Source organism: Cottoperca gobio, chromosome 13, assembly GCF_900634415.1.
Source record: "Cottoperca gobio chromosome 13, fCotGob3.1, whole genome shotgun sequence".
Classification (NCBI taxonomy): domain Eukaryota; kingdom Metazoa; phylum Chordata; class Actinopteri; order Perciformes; family Bovichtidae; genus Cottoperca; species Cottoperca gobio.
In genome coordinates, this window is record NC_041367.1 from 11,243,024 (window position 1) to 11,262,644 (window position 19,621).

The following is a 19,621-nucleotide window of genomic DNA, read 5'->3' on the forward strand; positions in this document are numbered from 1 at the left end:
TGGTGCTGTCAGGCCGACTCACATCAGCCCCTTAACCAGCTTGCCACACTGCCTTTTGAAGTCCTGACGGAGTCCTTCATGTGTTACCCTACAGGGCTGCAGGGTGGAGCCTCTGTGTATGAGGAGCTTGGTTTGAGTGTCAAGGTGTTGGGTGCTGTTATATGACCAGTTTGTCATTGGGAGAGGAGAGGAGAAATACTTGATACTAAAACAGATTATATTCCCTGAGGGTTTTCCAAACAAGAGTTTCACTCACCGTACACTACAGGCTGCACTTTTAAACCTGGACTATATGGTTAGTGGCTGGGGGATGTGCATAAAGCTGAACATGTTCATCTAAAAAAATAATTACACATGTGGATTGTGTTTGTAGGTCTGTTTGAAAGAGAGCAAGACATACGAGGGTGCGTGGGTGTGTGTGTTTCCACCTGTTACGTAATGAGAGAGTGGAGGCAGAGTGTGCTGCCTTGCCTGCCACACTACTCTTCAGTGGGAGTGAGAGAGGCCACAGCTTGCCTCAGCTCCATTCCACAACCAGGACGACGTTTGGTTACGACACTCAAAACGGCACATTACATTACTGAGCGAGACACAGAAAGAGTGATGGTGGAGGTTATGTCAAGTAGAGGTGTTTGATGTCATATAAGTAGTGTGACTGAGTGGACAACGAGTAGAGTTTATGCGGGAGGTCTGAATCGGATGAACAGCTATCACCTGTGCTTTGGTGTTTATGTTATTGTGGGTTGATTATTCTGGGGTTGAACTGAATGACAGTAAAGAGGAAAGGATTGAATGAGGCAGTGTTGAAATATCCGCGGCCAAGTGGGTCATTGATTGCTTTTCTCTAGTAATTGATTTAGGGTGAAATATGACGCTGCAAAACTTGTTTCAGAAGAAGATGATTTTATAGATCAGTCAGTAAAGTGGTACTACTGACACTGCATCAGGTGGGGCTGATGCGAATATGCTAAGCTGCAGTGTAAACACATCATGTAAATCAGGCTTGTGTGACTGCAGAACAGGTTGTTTGGAAACATCCTTCTTCTTCACTCCTGTTGTTTATTTAAAGTAGTGTGTAGTCTGTTCAACCCACAGTATTCTTAAATGTTGTATTATTTATTAGGCCATATGCATGTGAATATTTTTTATGTTTTTTAGTATAACTAAATGGTTAAGATAGATATACAGTAAGTACAATACGTTTTGTTTTTGTCTGTGAGTGCACACTTTCTCTCTCTCCCTCTGTGTGTGTGTGTGTGTGTGTGTGTGTGTGTGTGTGTGTGTGTGTGTGTGTGTGTGTGTGTGTGTGTGTGTCAAAGATCGAATTTTATTTATTTATTGAAAACATGATCACAGTATACACGCCCTTTTTAATGAGGTTGGTTGTAGATCATTTGTTGCGTTTTAATATCAAAACTATTTTGTCTGTTAAGAAGAAAAGTGATTTGAGCGCCACGCAGAACACATTCACACTTTCCCCTTGAATGAAACAGGCTTAATCTTTTCTGCGCTCCTTCTCCTCCTCCTCACCTGGACTCCGCACTCCTAAATGCCCACGTTCTTTTCTAACTTTACAATAACACATTCTGTCGCTTTTACATTCACTCTCTGAGCTCACTTCTGCAGCAATGACAACTGATTTATGGAAATTATTGAGTTGATTTGCATGAGAAATACGCGCAGGCATTTGCCCAAACGGCTGTTTTTTTTCTTCGTCTTTTCATAGACGTAGAACATAGACTTGTATGACAGGACATTTTGAACTTTGACATTGGAACTCCACCAAGCTGTCGGATAAAAGCGCGCTTCATCCAGAACTCCCAGTAGTTTCCGTTTGGTTCCCCATTAGTGCGTATAGCTCACCTCTCCATCACGGTGCATCATTAGGATACCGGGGGTGGGGCGACAGCAGCCTGTCCCGGTAAGGGGAGGAGAGAACAGGGAGCAGAGGCGGTACTTTCTCCGCGGCTCGTTTCTCGGCGCCGGAGAGTGTGGGACCAGGGCTGGAGAGACCGCCGGGGAGCATCAGCAGAACCAGTCCAGCACGGAGCCTCGCCTGGCCGACCGCTGCGCCGTGCACTCTTCTTGGGGGACTGCACAACATTCCTGTGAAATATAACTGCTTTTAATGGCATGTGGCTTGTAACTTTACTTCTGCTGTATTCTTTGCAAGAAGGTAGGTTGAGAGCGTGTCTCTTCAAGTGTTTCTTATCTGCATGCTGTCTCCTCTCCAGTGCAATGCTGAAGTTGGTTGTGCGTGTTTATTAGCATGTCAGGTTGATAAATGATGTTTGATTGAATTGATTGAATTCACAAAGGAGGGGCAGAGATATCAAATCAAACTCTAAATCACCTTTTGAGGAAGACCGGTAACTTTTTCGAAATGTTTTGAAATTATGTTGTCCTGATCTGCCTTCTTTTTCCTCCTGAACGAGTGCTCGGATTTCTCTTGCGTTCTCAGTGCCTCATAATGATCAGCTGATAATATGATTAAAAACGATCACAAAAAGGCTCATGGGCATAAAATCAATATGCACTTAATTTGGACACACAGCTAGAAAACCACATAGATTTCAAAAGTGAACACTGTGTTCGTCAAGAGGAAAAAGACAACGGCATTTGCATTTTGCATGATGAATATGTGGAGGTGTCGTGAATATGGAGGCTGTTGAATAGGAGAGGCTGATAAGGATCTGCAGGCGCGCGCACGGGTAGACTGGCGACCTCGAGCGCTGATGTTGGCCAAAGCTGTAGGCTGTTTACTCGCAAAAGTCCAAGAGGGCAGAGGAGTTTAATGTATTTGCTGACTTTTCTGCCCTGTCCCAACACAAATTAGATGTTAGTGTGTGGGTGTGCACGCGCACGTGGGGGGGGAGGGAGGGAGAGGAGGGGGAGTCCCTAGGGGTTAACACATCCTTTCTATCAGCTAATTTTTTGTAAAGAGCACTAAAATAGTGCATTAACAGTTTGTGTGCGCCCGTGTGGTGCGTGTGGCAACAAGGGTCAATACATTTTATGAGAGACGTGTGAACTGATACTGGGGGTATTGAGCGCTGGCCTTTAATTTGTAGATAATGTGCCCCAGTTGGATATTTAATAGACGAGGCCATATATTCCAGTTTGTTTTCTTTGATAAGATGTAGGAGTGTCAGTGTATGCAGACTCAGTTGTTATCATCCCTGGTCTAATTATTCATCCACCATTTTCTGTGGCACCACATTCTACTGATTGGCTTCGCTCTAAATACTGCAGATGGAAGATAATGATTCAGTTTGCTTTTTAAATATACAATGATATTTTATTTGTGTTATTTATGAATCCCTATTGTTATAACTAACAACCACGCAATAGAGGAAAATTATTAGATTTTTCACTTGATTTTCATCCGTTTTCTTTACGCACGGATCTATAACTAAAGATGCCTGATTATAAACCTTATTAGTTGACACATTTGAAATAATCTTATTCATTTGTTTATAATTGTGGTCAGTACGCGTGTTTCTTGGTCCTGGTCTCATTGGCCTTGGCAGTGCCCTCTGCCAGGCTGCAGCTGCGGCGAGGACTTATGTGTTGTTTTTGTTGTATGTAATTGGATTACAGGGTCTATTTCGATTATACACACTGTACATCGCCCTGTCCCGTGACTGAACGAGATGTACTGTGTGTGTGTGTGTGTGTGTGTGTGTGTGTGTGTGTGTGTGTGTGTGTGCGTGTGTGCGCGCGCGTGTGTGTGTGAGGGGAGGAGGGTTGTAGGCTGCAAACAGCCACTGGAGCGGAAAGAGTGCTTGAGATGGGAGAGATGTAGATAACGCAGTGGAAAACAAACTTCCATTTTCCGTTGTTTGTCAACGCCATGTTCCGCTCATTTTGCACGAATCGACTGTGACATATTGCCTGATGTGGCTCTTGTGTATTTTAGATATGTATATTTTTTAATTAACTTTATTTTGAGGGGTAAATGTAGGTCTATTATCATACATGCATATGCATTAGTACTGCGTATTTTCCTGGCTCGGCCGCGCCTCCTAGAATGGCACACAAGTCTCTGCTTATTTTTATACATTAGTATGAAAATATATTTCAGATCTCATCACTACATCATTTTCAAAGAATTTAGTCTTTTTCTTTTTCTTTCTTTCTGTCATTAATTTGACATCATTAGGTTATTACTGGCCGTTTGTTGCTTTGGTTTGGCTGCATATCAGCACACCTGCACCCATGAGTGCGGAGAGGAGGGGTAGAGGGATGGATAGATAGAAGGAGAGGATGGGGGAGGACACACTCATTCTTCTTTGTCATGATTTGGGAGGTTGCTTGTCATTTTATGGAAATAAAATTGAGACAAACTAAGCTGAGGGCTGTGTGGGAATGTACTCTCAGGCCTGATAGGCCAGAAGAGGGCCTGAGAAATTGGAAAAGGCTTAAATAATTATTACAATTAATGTATGTCTAAATCAGTCAGAAAAACGACAGTCGCTTTGGTGTGGAATTTGAAGAGATTCAAACAGTAATTGTACAGATTTCAAGGAAAAAAGCAATGGAGTGATCGTGATGAAGTGAGAGCTCTTGCTATAATTATTTCATCAATTAATGTGATTCCGGTTTTATCCAGTTTTGGTCGACAGGCCTCCTGCAACACGCACTCCACATTCAACTGAACATTAACTGTTACAGTGTTCCTGCAGAGATGTAAAGCACTTTGGCCCATATTTTGTCTGCACTTAATACATTTTTTTTTTTTTTAATCAATTGTTTAGACCTGTAATGTGTGTCTGTCTTGTCTATCTGTAAGCATCTGACAAGATGAAATGTTGTCATTCACGCACATTTCTATTTCTTATTTTCAGTAAATAAGACAACATTTCAATATCACTTAACAAGGGACTCCTGTATATTCTTGAGACCGGCCTGAGCCGCTAATTTGCAGCGTTGCAGACCGCGGGCTGTGTGTACATATAGAATCAAAACAGATTCCAACTAGAGGAGAAGTGCTTGGAGGGGGAGCCGAGTAATTGCGCGATGAGTCAGACTGGTGGCTATAGGCTACACCCGCACAGAGATGTTGCATCTGGATTGGACAACTGAGGTTGTAGTAGCTGATGGAAGTAGTGTGACAACAACTTCGGAGTTTTCTTCCCATCTCCCTGCCTCTATCTCTAAATATCACGGTGTAAAATCCGGGTGGATTTGTTTTTATTTGGGAACTTGGAGGTTTGCTGCGTGACGTATAGTACATATACGTTTGCCTGTTTTTGTCTATTTGACGGAAAGACAAAGTGATACAGATAAATGTGCAGAACTTGGAAGGGAGAGAGTATATGTGTAGGAGTTCTTGTTGTTTTTCTAGTTCCAAGTATTCAATAACGTGCTTTAGCAACATTTTTACTACATAATCGTGCCAGCAACAGACCTAAAGAGTTGTGTGTAAAGTTCACACAGTCACACCGAACTGAGATCAATACACTTCCAAAAAGTCACACTAGCTCAAAACATGAATAGGGACCCACTATAGGCCTATGTCTATTTTCTCCGGCTCTGTGTCGCGCTGTGTCTGCACCATCTGTCAGTTTTCTTGAATAGAGAGACAGCTCCACAATATCTACATGTCACTCGCAGGTTAACTCGCCTCCCTCGTTGTGCTCCGGCGAGCAAAGCCTCTTTTCATTGTCAAGTGTTAGCGCTCTGCGTTTGGCAGTTGACCCGTGCAGCACCATCGGCATAATATTCAGTCTGAACATTTATTTCTTCGTCCTGAATCACACGAAAACGTAAGCCAATTGGTGTGAGATGATCATTTCAGTTGCGGTTGTCCTGACAAAAAAGCAAACTGGAAATTCTCCTAACAAATTGATTTGGATATTTTTTGTTATTTTCGCATGAGGAAAATAGGATTTTGAAAGCGAACAATAGCGCCCGGAATGACTTGATAAGAGGGATAATCGTGCTTTTAGCCTATTTAGTTGTCACGCACCACTTTGAAAAAACAATCCCAACATTCCCAAATGTCTGACTGTTTATCATCACACAGCTGTAGATCTTAAAGCCCATAGCAACAACATCGTTATTGCACTAAGCTGTCACACAGACAAGTGGATTTTGACCGCTCACTCAACAGGTTTTACGCACAACAGTAGTGTCCGGTAGCCCGGTGCCCTCTCCATTACGCACGGAGAAAGATTGATGTCTTGAATGACAAAAGAATCCAACAACCACTCGAGAATCTCACAATCGATTCTGTCTTTCCCTCTCTTATCTCTCTCTCTCTCTCTCTCTCTCTCTCTCTCTCTCTCTCTCTCTCTCTCTCTCTCTCTCTCTCTCTCTCTCTCTCTCTCCTGTTCTGCCGAGGGAGAGAAAAAAAAACACATCTCTACAAATCTGACACTCACTTCAACAACGGAAATCATCCTTTTGAAGTAGGAGATATGAATTTCCAAATGCTGAAATGGCTGCCTAATGTTTTACTGACAGTGCATAAACTGTGTGTAGGGGTTGTTTACCCCCCCCCCAGTATGTGTGTGCATGCATAGTGTATTCAAATCCCTGATATCATGCCATGCAGTTTTTCTTTCTTGACTACACTGTTTCCTCCAGTGAAATGACACTATGTTAGAAATGATTTCCTTTCTGAATACATATAAAGGCAGAGAGGCGCATTGTCATGTAACCCTAATGCATATCTCAATCTGGAGTCATTGTATAGTAAATGAGCAGCACCCGCTATCAAATATGATCATATCTTTCCCTTTTATGTTCTGCCATTTTCCTGAAGCATCACTGCAAAGACTGTTTTGCCACTGACTTCCATGCTTCAGTTGTTATTTGGCCTGAATGTGTTTTGTGTGCTGTTATCTGTAATGCTACATGGTTCACCACATAGAAAATCTACTTGCTATTATGAACATATATATGCAATCTGAAATGTTTTTTTATGACTGTGTGTGTGTGTGTGTGTGTGTGTGTGTGTGTGTGTGTGTGTGTGTGTGTGTGTGTGTGTGTGTGTGTGTGAGAGAAAGAGGGAGAAGGAGAGGGATTTATAGCTCTGTTTTTCTATGCACGTGATGGTATGAATCTCAGTGTGTGTGTGTCTGAATGAATGTAGATGAGACAGAAAAAGCTGCATTATGCATAGCGGTTCACCATAGGCAATATCCTTGCTTCTCCAGCATACATATTCATACTCCATTTTCATATCCACTGCAAAAACAGGAGGAAAAAGTGCACATGTATTTGAGTGTACAGCAAAGAAAGATTTGAGTCAAAAGGAAACTCTGGCAAAAAGAAAAGTGAAGGTTAAATAAACAGTAAAAAACGAACAAAGATAGAAAAAGATTACAAGGGGTTCAGCACACAGGAAAGATGTTTCTGGGGGTTTCACCCTAAATTACTTTGACCTTCTTTATTGTAATCAACGCATCCGCGCTTGAAGAAGGAAATAAGCATACAGGTTATGATCGGATGAGTGCTGCTCCTTTGCTCCTCCTTTCTGGAAAGGGAGCCCGGGGCTATGAAAGGTCTCTGATAACCATCTGAGGTTACATGTTGCCCAAATAAAGAGGAACAACTAGGTTATAGTGCTTCATGCTGTTTGCATGAGATGTTTACAGTTGATGATTGATAACATTGTTTCTTTAGTTTCCCTGTCATCATTTATACAATTTATTTAAATTTCATGGAGGATTCTGGGTAGGATAATTTGTTTGTGTCCTTAATCATGCAACTTGATGCAGCCTACCATATTTTGAAAATAATGCTTATGATTGCTGTCCCATTGGCACTCCTTAACTGTCAGATATCCTGAAGAGGTCAAGGCTCCAGGGAAGAAAAAATAATAATTCCACTATTGACCAACAACAAATTACAGCTCACTCATGTGTATGACCTGTTGTGCCAAGGAACAACATTTGGATCGTTTTTGAGGGAGATTAAGTTTCTTAACCATTCTTTCACACGCTCATCCTTCCTCATTCCATTTTGATGTTTTGAAATCAAAGAGTAAACCATTACTTGTGGTTGGCATCGTCGGCTCACTTTGCTTTCGTGTGTGCGTGCGTGTGTGTGTATATATGTGTGTGTGTGTGTATGTGTGTATATGTGTGAATATGCGTGTATGGGAATTCAGTGACCTGAATTCATACCACAGGACAAAGCGATTAGCCATCGCATCATAAGCTGCTGCTTTTTAGAGGTTTTCCCTCTGAGTTTGAGTTGTTGCATCCAAGCTGTTTTGAATTAGTTGATGCCATTTTTAATACCATATGATGCTTTTAAGGTTTGTTTATTTTTGAAAAGATTATCCAGTTTTGGGGCATATTGGGAATGAGCAATGATTTTCAACTTGGGGATCAGGACCCCTCTTCAGGCTTAGAAATTATTTGGATAAAACAAGAAAAACACGTCTCCTTTATTAAATTGGTCACAAGCGGTTGCAGAGGGCTAGTAATTGCTTTATTTTAAAGGGGGAAAAGCCACAAGTTTGGAAACCAAAAGCAGCAGTACTTTTATCCTATAGGGGTACTTCTGCAGTTACCAGATAGTACCTGCATTCCTCAATGCCAAGTTTTGCATGAAAATAGTTAGAAAGTAAGCATAAAAGTCAAAAATAGATGGTTGACACATGCAGCTGCTTCCTTAGCAAGTAGTAGTAGTAGTAGTAGTAGTAGTAGTAGTAGTAGTAGTAGTAGTAGTAGTATGAATGAATGCAAACTTGACCAAAATAAATAAGTAAAAAGGAAACAAAACCTAATCATTTCAGGATCATGTGCAGCCATTGATCCACCACATCTATAGTTTTGTCTGTGCTGAAATACTATTAAACAATTCCATGAAGGCAATCACATCCATCAAAGGTGTACAATTAAAGGGATACTTGAGCCCATTTGGTCGTGCTTTTGGGGCTGCATTGGACAAAAAAGGTTGCGAACCACTAGTCTGACTGAACTTATTATGCGATGTGAAAGGATGATATTATTCTAAACACAAATTCCTATACAATGATAGTTTATTTCATGAGGGCTTTTAAAGCTAGAGTAAATTGTTTTTGTCATGAAAATATTCTGCTTCTAAAAATAGCATTTGTTGAGAGAAGCAGGTCACTGTCACTGGTATCATCTGCTAATAGCTTCCTCCTTATTTGCGCGGTATGGAAACACTTCCATGTGTTCCTCACCCAGCAGCACATTGTGGGGCTCTCCGTGGTGCTGAAAGTGCAGATCAGTCAGCCTAGCTGCCTGTGAGAGTGATTGACATGGATTCGAACGGTAGCATGGATTCAACTTGACCTGAATTCCGATTTCTGAACACAGAGGATCTGCTCCAATTTTAGCTGGTAGGCATGAGAACAACGACTCTCTAGCTCCTCAGCATCTCTGCCGTGCCTCAAGCAGCGATCACATTTTTCTTCCTGCACACCTCAGCCTCGGCTGTTGGCTGAGTTTGACATCAAGAATAAGCAGTCATTTAACATTAACCTCTCTATCCCTTTGACCTTACCGCACACAGACACAGACACACACACACACATACACACACATGCTTGGTTGCATCCGAACACCTTTGCACCTGAGCACCTTTCCCCCAGACCAGCCACCCTTGTCCTGTCTACAATATTGCGCTCCCGTCTGGTTCCCCGATCTCTCCTTCCGCTGCACACCCACACATACATGAGAAGCAGGGAAGCCGGACACGGCCTCCCACGGCAGTGCGATTACAGAGTGGATAGACTGTGTGTGTTAAATGTGAAAGGAGATTATGTGGGTTTAACTCTCTGCGTCTGGCATACAAATTCCAATCACATAACATTGCCTGTCTCTAGTGTGGCAGGAAAAGACGAGAGGAAGTGTCTTGAAGGGGTTATGGGTGAAAGAATGATGGGAGATGGGAAACGAAAAGAAAAAGAAGCGTATCTCAGAAGATAGAAGGATGCAGACAGATTCATGTGTCAGAGAACAGACAATGGAGGAGAGAGTAAAAATCACCTTATGTCAGGTTGGATTTTTATCCCTTATCCCTGCATTTTACTCTTGAGCCTTTTTCTCATGTGATTCATCCCATTCATGTCGTGTTATTACCGTCATGTCATTGCATGTTACATTAATACTGAACAGAACAGATAGGAAAATGGTCTTTTGTATCTGCCATTCATCCTTGTTCTTGCCATGAATTAAGAGCTTAGAAAGATAGCCAGTGGGCTTCTGTCTCTCATTTTATAGCTATTACGTCCATTGATGTAGAAATTAAAGCCTAAATGACATCTGATAGTGTCTTTATATCTCCACTGTATGTGTCTTAGACAACACCCTATTTTCTCCGAGCGCAGAGAGAATTAAAGAGATAGGGTTAATCCGGGCATTGTTGACACAATCCAGGAAAAGGGATTAATTAAGTATCATTGTCTGAGAAGAAACTTCTCTGGCTCGGGGCACAGCGTCTTCCCCTGGCCGCTAGCCAAGCTGAGCTCAGCACTTCTTTACACTCCTTTACACCCCCACCCCCCCTGGTCACAGCAAACGCATACACAGAAACACACAGATCTGAAAAGATGCCTAGCTACCCCACTCTACACTGGAAGAGGGCATTTTAGAGAGAGGATATATGATGGTCTATCTCCCCAAGGACAATTTATCTGGCTATAGCTCTTCATCTGTGCCACAATATCATTGTTTTACAGCAAACATCTGTGGTATCCAGCTCCTCGGGCTTGTCTGGCTACAGATAGAGAAGTACATACAGTGACAGACTTGAGCAAGCCTCTGAAGTGCAGCAGTTTGCTATCACGCCAGTGTGAATACTTTGTTTTGACGACCTGAATGATATAAAAGGATGTCAACAGAAAAGATGTGTTTGGTGGGGGAGTCGAGTTATGTGACCCATTTTTCCCTTCTATGAAGAGGCAGATTTCCAAAGGTCTCTCTGGACACACATATTAGATTAAAGATATTAGGATAATGCATTTGGGATGAGGTGGATGGCTGCAGTTTGGCACACAGGGAGGAAGTTGTTTGGGTTGAGGTGACCTGAATGCCTGTAGAGCAGCTTGTGTACTGTATGTGGGTGTCTGTAATTTTTTTTGTTAGATCAGGTAGCATTCTTTAGTAATATTGCAAAGTGAGTCATGCTCTATTTAAAATATTAATATTCCTATTCCAGTGAATTGACTCATGGAAATTATTTTAACTTCATCTCTCGAACTTACTGTCCCTAAAAAACAAAACAATACTGAACAGGGACAAATCAAATATAGAACATAAACATTTATTTTCTCTATTTTTCAAATGGTATGGTACACTATTATCAAGACATTTTATAAAATAATATTGAATCAAGTAATAATTTTGAACACATTATTTTTAAATTTGGGGGGAGTTCGACAAGGTATGTTTTATTTGCTAAAAAGTGTTGGCAATTAAATATATATTCTGAGGATATCCTGATACCTATCTTACAACTTAACCTCTTTAGTCAGCCAGTTTAGATCAAATCAAATCAAATCAAATTTATTTGTATAGCCCAATATCACAAACTGTCTCAGTGTGACACCCTCTGTCCTTAGACCCTCGCATCGCACAAGGAAAAACGTCCTAAAAAAAACCCATAATTAAAGGGGGAACAATGGAAGAAACCTCAGGGAGAACAACTGAGGAGGGATCCCTCTCCCAGGACGGACAGACGTGCAATAGATGTTGTATGTACAGGATAAACAACATAGTACAAATACAACATTTGACAGAAATTATGTTGTGTTGAAAAAGAGAAAGTTTGGATGAATCCAGGAAAATGTCAAAAAGGCTTCCCGGTGTCCAGCAGGACCAGGGCAGCAGGCGCAGCCACGATTCCTGATCCTGACTTTATCAGTGGCAACCTGCCACATGAGACACAGAAACTCCGGGGATGATACCCTGGATGATGAGTTAGTAACATACATTTACATAAATGCATACAGATAGAGAGGGAGAAGAAGAGAGAGGGAGGGGAGGAGAGAGGAAGAGAAGGAAGAGAGCAGGGAGGTGTCCTCCGGCAGTCTAAGCCTATAGCAGCATAACTAGGGGCTGATCCAGGGCAAACCTGAGCCAGCCCTAACTATAAGCTTTATCAAAAAGGAAAGTCTTTAGCCTACTCTTAAATGTGGAGAGTGTGTCTGCCTCCCGAACACAAACTGGAAGCTGGTTCCACTGGAGAGGAGCTTGATAGCTGAAGGCTCTGGCTCCCACTGGCTTAACAACTCAACATTGTTGTGCCATACATTTGTCAATCACTTGTTTTCGTAAATAATTTATGCATTTGTGCACAGACTGTGTTAACACGTTGTTCTTATATTGTTCATCCTTGTAAATTGTGGCAGGTTATGTCTTATTATTTTCCAACTTTATTTTTATACTGGAAAATAATTAAGCGTTCCATTATCAGTTTTAAGTGTACATGCTCCCTCTCTTCATACCCGTTTGATATGTGAATGTTGCCTATATGTCTAACACCAACTAACTAACTCTGTCTCCCTGTCTCTCATCCCAACAGTCAACAGTGAGGATGTTGTCTCTACGCGGCTGTACTTTGTGAACGCCTCCCTGCAGCGGGTGACCTTCTCCAGCTCGGTGGGGGTGTCCCTGCCCTGCCCTGCGGGCGGCGCCCCCCATGCCGTCCTGCGCTGGTACCTGGCTGCCGGAGACGACATTTACGACGTGCCCCATATCCGCCACGTGCATGCCAACGGCACCCTCCAGCTCTACTCATTCTCCCCCTCCGCCTATAACAGCATCATCCACGACAACGAGTACTTCTGCACTGCTGAAAACCAAGCAGGAAAGATTCGTAGCCCCAGCATCCACATCAAAGCAGGTGAGGGTTGGACACACTAAATGCAAACTAAGCCAAGAGTTTAGGTCTCTGCATGCATTTTTAAGGTATTTTGAATTTTGACATTACCCTAATTTAGCTTTTTTATGTCTCTTGAATCAAGTTCCATCAAACTGCACCCAGAGACATGAACTGTGAACTATCTGTTAATGACTTTCTGCCTGTCCCCACTGCCTATATATTTGGAAATCAACCAAAGTGAGGTGGGGAATGCCTAAGGCGCAGCTCTATGCTAACCTGGCTCAGTAGCCCCTCCATTTGGCTTGCTAACATTATTAAGAGTGACACGGAGAGCCTCCACGAGTTGGGGGTTTAAACATTTTTTGCACACTTAAATCAGACTGCCATGAAATTGTCCTTATGGCATCATTAAATGGGGTGGAGTCAGCTTGTAGAAGTGGGTATAACTTTATACTATATCTTTCTTTACTCTACTGTAACTTTCAACTCCAGAGATCAGCATCTACAGTTTTTAATCATCTCTATCTGACAACATTTTGATTATTTTTAGCCAAGCTGACGGCTCCTGCTGGATACAAACTGGAGATGCTGTGGTTCACCACAACATGTATACTATTGATAGAATTCTTCATATAAAATGTATATGTTATGTGTTGAGTCACACGGCAGTACTTTTTCTGGATTCCACACTTTTTGCTCCAATGATTAATTAATTCTTAGACTGGTCAAATCTTTAGACGTACTCCAGAACTTTACGATTGGACCTTAATTAAGACGGGGTACTCACAAGAGACAGATTCAAAATATGAAGTTTTGCTATCTTGACTTCCATTCGCTCGTATGGGTCAGGTTTCAAAAAGCGCAGGATCCTACATTTCCCATAATGCAACTGAATATAGTCTTATATTAAATCCTCCCTACCTGGTAAACGCCCACATCTTTCAAACTCCACAGCTCCAGTTTGTAACACAGACTTTCTGTTTAACAATGTAAGTCTCAAGCCCAGTCTGAGATAACACTGAACCCCTTTGAGATTGCTGAAGTTATACTTAAAATTATCTTTCTTGTCATTCCCAAGTATATCACTTTGGTACATCTTTATAAAAATGTATCTGAACACCAAGCTGAGAGCAGTTTACTTTGTCACACATTGCAGAACACCTAGCTACGTCCCTGTATCTGTAAATATGTCCAACTAAACGGCGGTCATATTAGCTTCCGAAACCAACAACTTCTCTCAGGGGGGACAAATTGTCTCAAAGTGCAGCATCTTAACCCTTTTTGTATTAAAAATCCACGAGAAGACAGACACACAGCCACATAGACAGTTGGTTTGGTGACCTGTCCGCACTCCCTGCCAAGGTCAAAGCTGGAAAGAGGTGCTGAACACACTGCGGGAAGGTGTTGCTGCTCTTTCTCACATTCATCACGCACACAAATACACATTATAAACACATGCATATGACCTAATGTGATACACATGTATACAACAGACGTGCATGCATGTATGTTCACATGCATTATGCACATGCATGCACCCACTCAAACACACACACTTACATGCACACCAGCCTGTGTGTAGCTCATGCCAGCAAGCCTCCTGTCTCCCAGTCTCTCCATCTGTCCATGGACTGGAAAGTCCCCTAACTACACACACACACACGCACACGCACACAGACAGCCATTTTCGTCAAGCTGGCTCTTAGTGTTTAGTTGCCAGCTCTTTGTCAGGGTGTTTGGCAGGAAGGATTTTGGAGAGTCAGCTACATACATGGAAAGATGTGAACAGAACCATGAAAAAAAGTGGATTTTCAGGTCATGGTAATAGCCAGGCAGACATTTTGACTGTGTTGATCAATCCTGCATGAAGAGACAGTCAGCACTTCCCTACCCCACACATGGATACGAACAAAATTATTCTCCAAAATTCTGCTGGATTGTCTCCCTCCCCACCACACACACACACACACACACACACACACACACTTATAAACACACCCATATGGCCTGTGTGGTCCCTAGAGGAGGACAGTCCCTCCAGCGTGAGAGTGACCTTCTAGCCAGCCTCAGTGCTAGGATGACCTTCCCGCCCAAATAATTACAACAATTAATCAATTAAATGCTGAGGCAATCACAACTCCACAGCTCCATAACCAGGGCTCACGTGCATGTGTGTGCACCTCATTACCTCCAGAGTCCTACACAACACACACACATGCTCACTTACACGCTCGCACACATACGCAACCCTGCAGTTGCCATGGGCGACAGAGGCGTGAGCGCTAGGGTGTGGCATGCCCTGTCTCAGGTGGTGCAGGAGAATGATGGCAGCTGACAGCTCACAGTGTGACACCCCCCAAAAAATCTGCCCCACCCCACCCCCACTCCCCCACTCCCCCTCGCCATCCGTCTCGTCCTCCCTCTCTCCCTTCTCTTCACATCTTCAAGTCTCTCTCTATCCCTCCCCCTCTTTCTCACCCTTTCCCATGCATGCTGATTGTGGGCCAATAATAGCACTAGCACCTGTCTAGATAGCTCTACATTTATGAACATCACTATGTGGGCTGCTTGTTTTCCTGTACTGTATATGTTTTTATTTGGCTCTCTCATTGGGGCTTGTTTTCTGGCAGTTTTCCGTATTTATTTTTACTCTAGCTCCTTTCATAGCGTCTTTTCAAAATACCAATGTATTGCATACATTTAATATTTGGTTAAGTATTGTTTGATAGATTTCAGGATGAGTTTTGAGAGACCTCTTTACATATTAGATAATTTTAGGAGAACAAATAGTTACAGAAAGTATCACCATATACTAAAGTGTGTATGGTCGTTATCCCAGACTTTTTCCTTCTCATACCATACCCGTGTTTTTGCAGGTTTTTAGCTCCTTTACTTCAAATGAGTACTTACTGCTGATTATTTGCAAATGCATGTTGTATTTTCTTACTTTTTAGGCAGCCATTGGTTTCCATTAATTCTTTCCCAACTACTGTTATATAGTGATGCAGTTTGAAGTCCAGATGTGTCACAATAATTCGATAACAATTAGAAAAGCAGAATAAACTAAATAAAAGCAGACTTGACGTTCAACTCAAGAGTCTGCCATTCAATTGTCATACCATTATGGAAAATAATTACAGCCAATGGATGCTTGGAAGGAAAAAGGCTTTACGATTTAAGGTAAATTGGCCAAACATGCAAAATCTTGTTTTTAAAAGCGATATCTTTTGATAACAAACAAAAATATAAACACATAAATACAGTAGAAACTGTATTTTCTCGTTCTATTATTTCGAAAACATAATTTTTTCTATTTAATATCTTCTTTAATATTCCAGTTACTTGGTTGGCTGAACTTTGATCACACATTAATGTTTTACGTATACTAATGAATTCCATGTAATGATAAACAGAATGATTTTTGATATTTGTATTTGTTGTTAATTTTACCCATATGTAAATGTTCTCATCCGTGGAGGCTGGAACTTCTAGCTGTTTCAGTTTTGAAAAGTTAACACATCACCTTCACCTATTCTTCCCCCTCAAAAGGATAAGAAGGACTATTGGTTTAGTTTCCAAAAAAGATTTTAGTTGTTAAACTTAGTATGATCAAAGAAAAGTCGATTTCACGTTAAAAATATCAGTATTAAGCCATTTTTGTGAATTGGATCATAACCCTTTAAAGCTGTGTGTGTGTGTGTGTGTGTGTGTGTGTGTGTGTGTGTGTGTGTGTGTGTGTGTGTGTGTGTGTGTGAGTGTGCGTGTGCATGTGTGTGTGTGTGTGTGTGTGTGTGTGTGTGTGTGTGTGAGTGTGAGTGTGTGTGTGTGTGGGTGTTTGCGTGTATATGTGTGTGTGTGTGTGTGTGTGTGTGTGTGTGTGTGTGTGTGTGTGTGTGTGTGTGTGTGTGTGTGTGTGTATCTAGCGGTTTGGCAGCATCTATAGCCTCAGGAACAACGCCTTACTGTATTTTAAGGATCTCCTCTCACATCTGAGCATCTCTTCCCAATGCATTTCTTCACTTTCTCTTCTTTCCACCCTTGGTATCAAGGTAAGGGCCCCAATCACAGACGTGTGAGTTAACTCTAAGCACAACTTTTGCACATACAGTTAGTCATTACAGTTGTTTGTGCTAGAAAAACATTCTGCCTGAGTCCGAGGGTTTCATTGTTTTGTGCACCCACAATCTCTTTACACAAAGTTAACAAAATGAAATGAGGACACCTGTTTGATGAGCTCACCTCAGCTCCCCTTTGTCCCCAGTAAAACATACAAACCTATGTAGGCCCGGGCCAAGACAGCAGGTGTTTAGATCTCTTTCCTCCATCTGCCCTCCTCCTCTTTTCTCTGGCTGACATTTCCTTACTAATACAATAAGTAGGGTCCCTGAACCTGATACACAAGGACTGCTGTTCTTATACTATCCATTCAATAATGAGACCTGCATCCATTCATTTCTCCTGTATGTCATTATCTTTCTCTTTCTCCTTCTCTGTGTTTTTGCTGCTCGCTTTATGAATAAGTAAATGCAGTATTTGGTTTCCCCGTCGTTAATTATTGAAGCGACAGTGATACAAGACTTGCCTCCCAGTGCGCCCAGTGCACCAGACCCATGTTTTAGCTCGTTCCTAGGCAACCAGGCTGCATATAGTCAGGCATCAGTAACATCCTAATGATTCTGCTGCGCATGCGATGAGGGGGAGTGCAATTTACACACAAATCAGTTGGGCTACCATTTGCATCCTGTGACAAGCCTTAAGATAATGAATATGTAATGTTTTTCTTTCCTCTATGTCTTTCATATCTTGGAAGAGGAACGTGTGTTAAATGGCAATGCTATCATAACCGTTGCATCTTAGTGGAGCTGGTTACATGGTTGTGTTGATGTTGCCATACAGGGCTTATTTGACAGATTTGAATGGGGAGACGAGTGGTTGGACAACACTCTCTTAGAGGTTAACAAGTGTAGGACAAGCTGGGGTCAAAGCTCAAAGTACAAACCTGAGGTGACCGTGACTGGATTTGAACTCTCATTAAATTGACATATGATGTCTGTCATCGTTGCAACAAACCTTTACAAGCTGTTTCAAACACGTGGGCATTGGGGGTTTTCTCTGCTATTGAAGAGAGGCAGCAGGGTCAATCACAGAGTAAATAAATGATTGAAAGAATTGGCTCGACCACAATAGCCGAGGCTACTCAGTCGATCCTGGCTATTGATCTGTAGGTATATCGCATCAATGAGAAGAAAGGGCTGTTTCAGTGAATAACTGAAATGAAGACTTGATTGGAATTATTTGTCCCTTTAGCTTTGACTTCTTTACAAATGAGGCTTCAGATCACATTAGCGTCTTGTGTGTCAGGTGGACATAGTGAAAAGTGATATGCTCTCCAGAGGATATCTTACTGCAACCATTCATTTAGCTGAAATACAAAGTAGCATCAGTAACACCACAATTGATTTTCTAAAGACTCAAAATCCAATGTTATAACCCTCGTCTATGTTTGGCATGGTTACACACAATATATGATGCAAGGTTACATTTCACACAATGCAGAAAGAATAGTTCCTGCTCGACTCCAGTCTACTCTTAGCCCGCCACAAGTCAGGGAAGAAGAAAGAAAGGGTCCAAGGTTCAGCCAATTATGAAAAAGTAAAACAGTGTAAAAGCAATGGACGGAATCAGACAAAGACTTGGGAGATTAAACCTCGGACTTTAAGGTGAAAGACTCCCCACCATTTGGACAAGGACATCGGCTTTGGTTCCACTGGGTTCCAGTGACAGTGGCGGCTGGCATAAAGCATTATTAATGACCAAGGAAACTGGCCTTCAGGCTAGGCGTTAATTATATCACTGGAGAGCTGGGGGAGAGAGCGAAAACACGGGAGGGCGGGGCTACTCCCTGTGTAGTGTGTGTGTATGTGTGTTTTACATTGTTAAGCCATTACTGTCCTCATTTCTAAGGGAAGCCTTGTTGAATAACAGTGATAGCCAGAAATACTCCCCAACATCAGCCTTTCTGAGACCCCATTGGATTTCTGTACTCTTTCTTTCATCGTACTCATATCAGATGATTTTTGTATTTGTCAAAGTAATTGGAGAAAAATGTGGCAATGCTCCTATAAGCGCAAAGCACACCTCCGGCAGCCAACCACCCAAACCAAACCAAAATCCAGTCGAACACGTGGACCCACTATTAAACAAATAGGTAATACAGTTCACCTCAGAAAGCACTGGCCAGTGTTCATTCAGTCAAGCTAGCATGCCCTTGACCTGTCTCTCCTCCTCACCAAAATAATCCATTAATTTAATTTCCCTTTACTTAATTTATTTAATGAAAATGTATTCTCTGATTCAGCATTTCACATTTCTCACTAATCTTAATGTGACGGAGTTAACTGGAGAGATAATTTGGTTAGCTACAGGCTAATGTTTTCATCATTAAGCCCACCCTAATCACCACCATGCTTTCTGTACACTGACACAGATTCACAGCCTAGTGCTCTGCATGCCATGTGCAGAGGGTGCTTTTTTGATGCCTTGTGCCTGCATGTGACGGGTCCATCGGCCGTGAGCAACCCTCCACTCCTCGCCGTCGCATAGCATCTGTGGCGTTGTTCTTTAAAAGGCCAAGGGCCACTCACTGTGTATCCCCTTCAAAGCAGCTCTGTGTCAACCCTCCTTACAATCATAGAGTGACTTCAAATCTGGGGCTAGAGAGGGAAATGCTCGCTTAATGAGGTTGAAGAAGACACCAGACAAGTTTGTTTACAAGACCTGCCCTGGCTTTTACTATGGGTTAAACCGGACA

At 42.1% G+C, this 19,621-nt stretch overlaps 1 protein-coding gene across 1 annotated transcript in view; it reads left to right on the forward strand.

The window, feature by feature from the left end:
* Positions 1-2,019: 2,019 nt before the first annotated feature.
* Positions 2,020-19,621, forward strand: part of dscaml1 (Down syndrome cell adhesion molecule like 1) — a 95,861-nt gene continuing 78,259 nt past the window's right edge. Inside the window, 2 exon segments of the mRNA XM_029446284.1 lie at positions 2,020-2,176; positions 12,511-12,831. Of these exon segments, the coding sequence (XP_029302144.1) occupies positions 2,134-2,176; positions 12,511-12,831 (364 nt within the window). The 5' untranslated portion in view covers positions 2,020-2,133.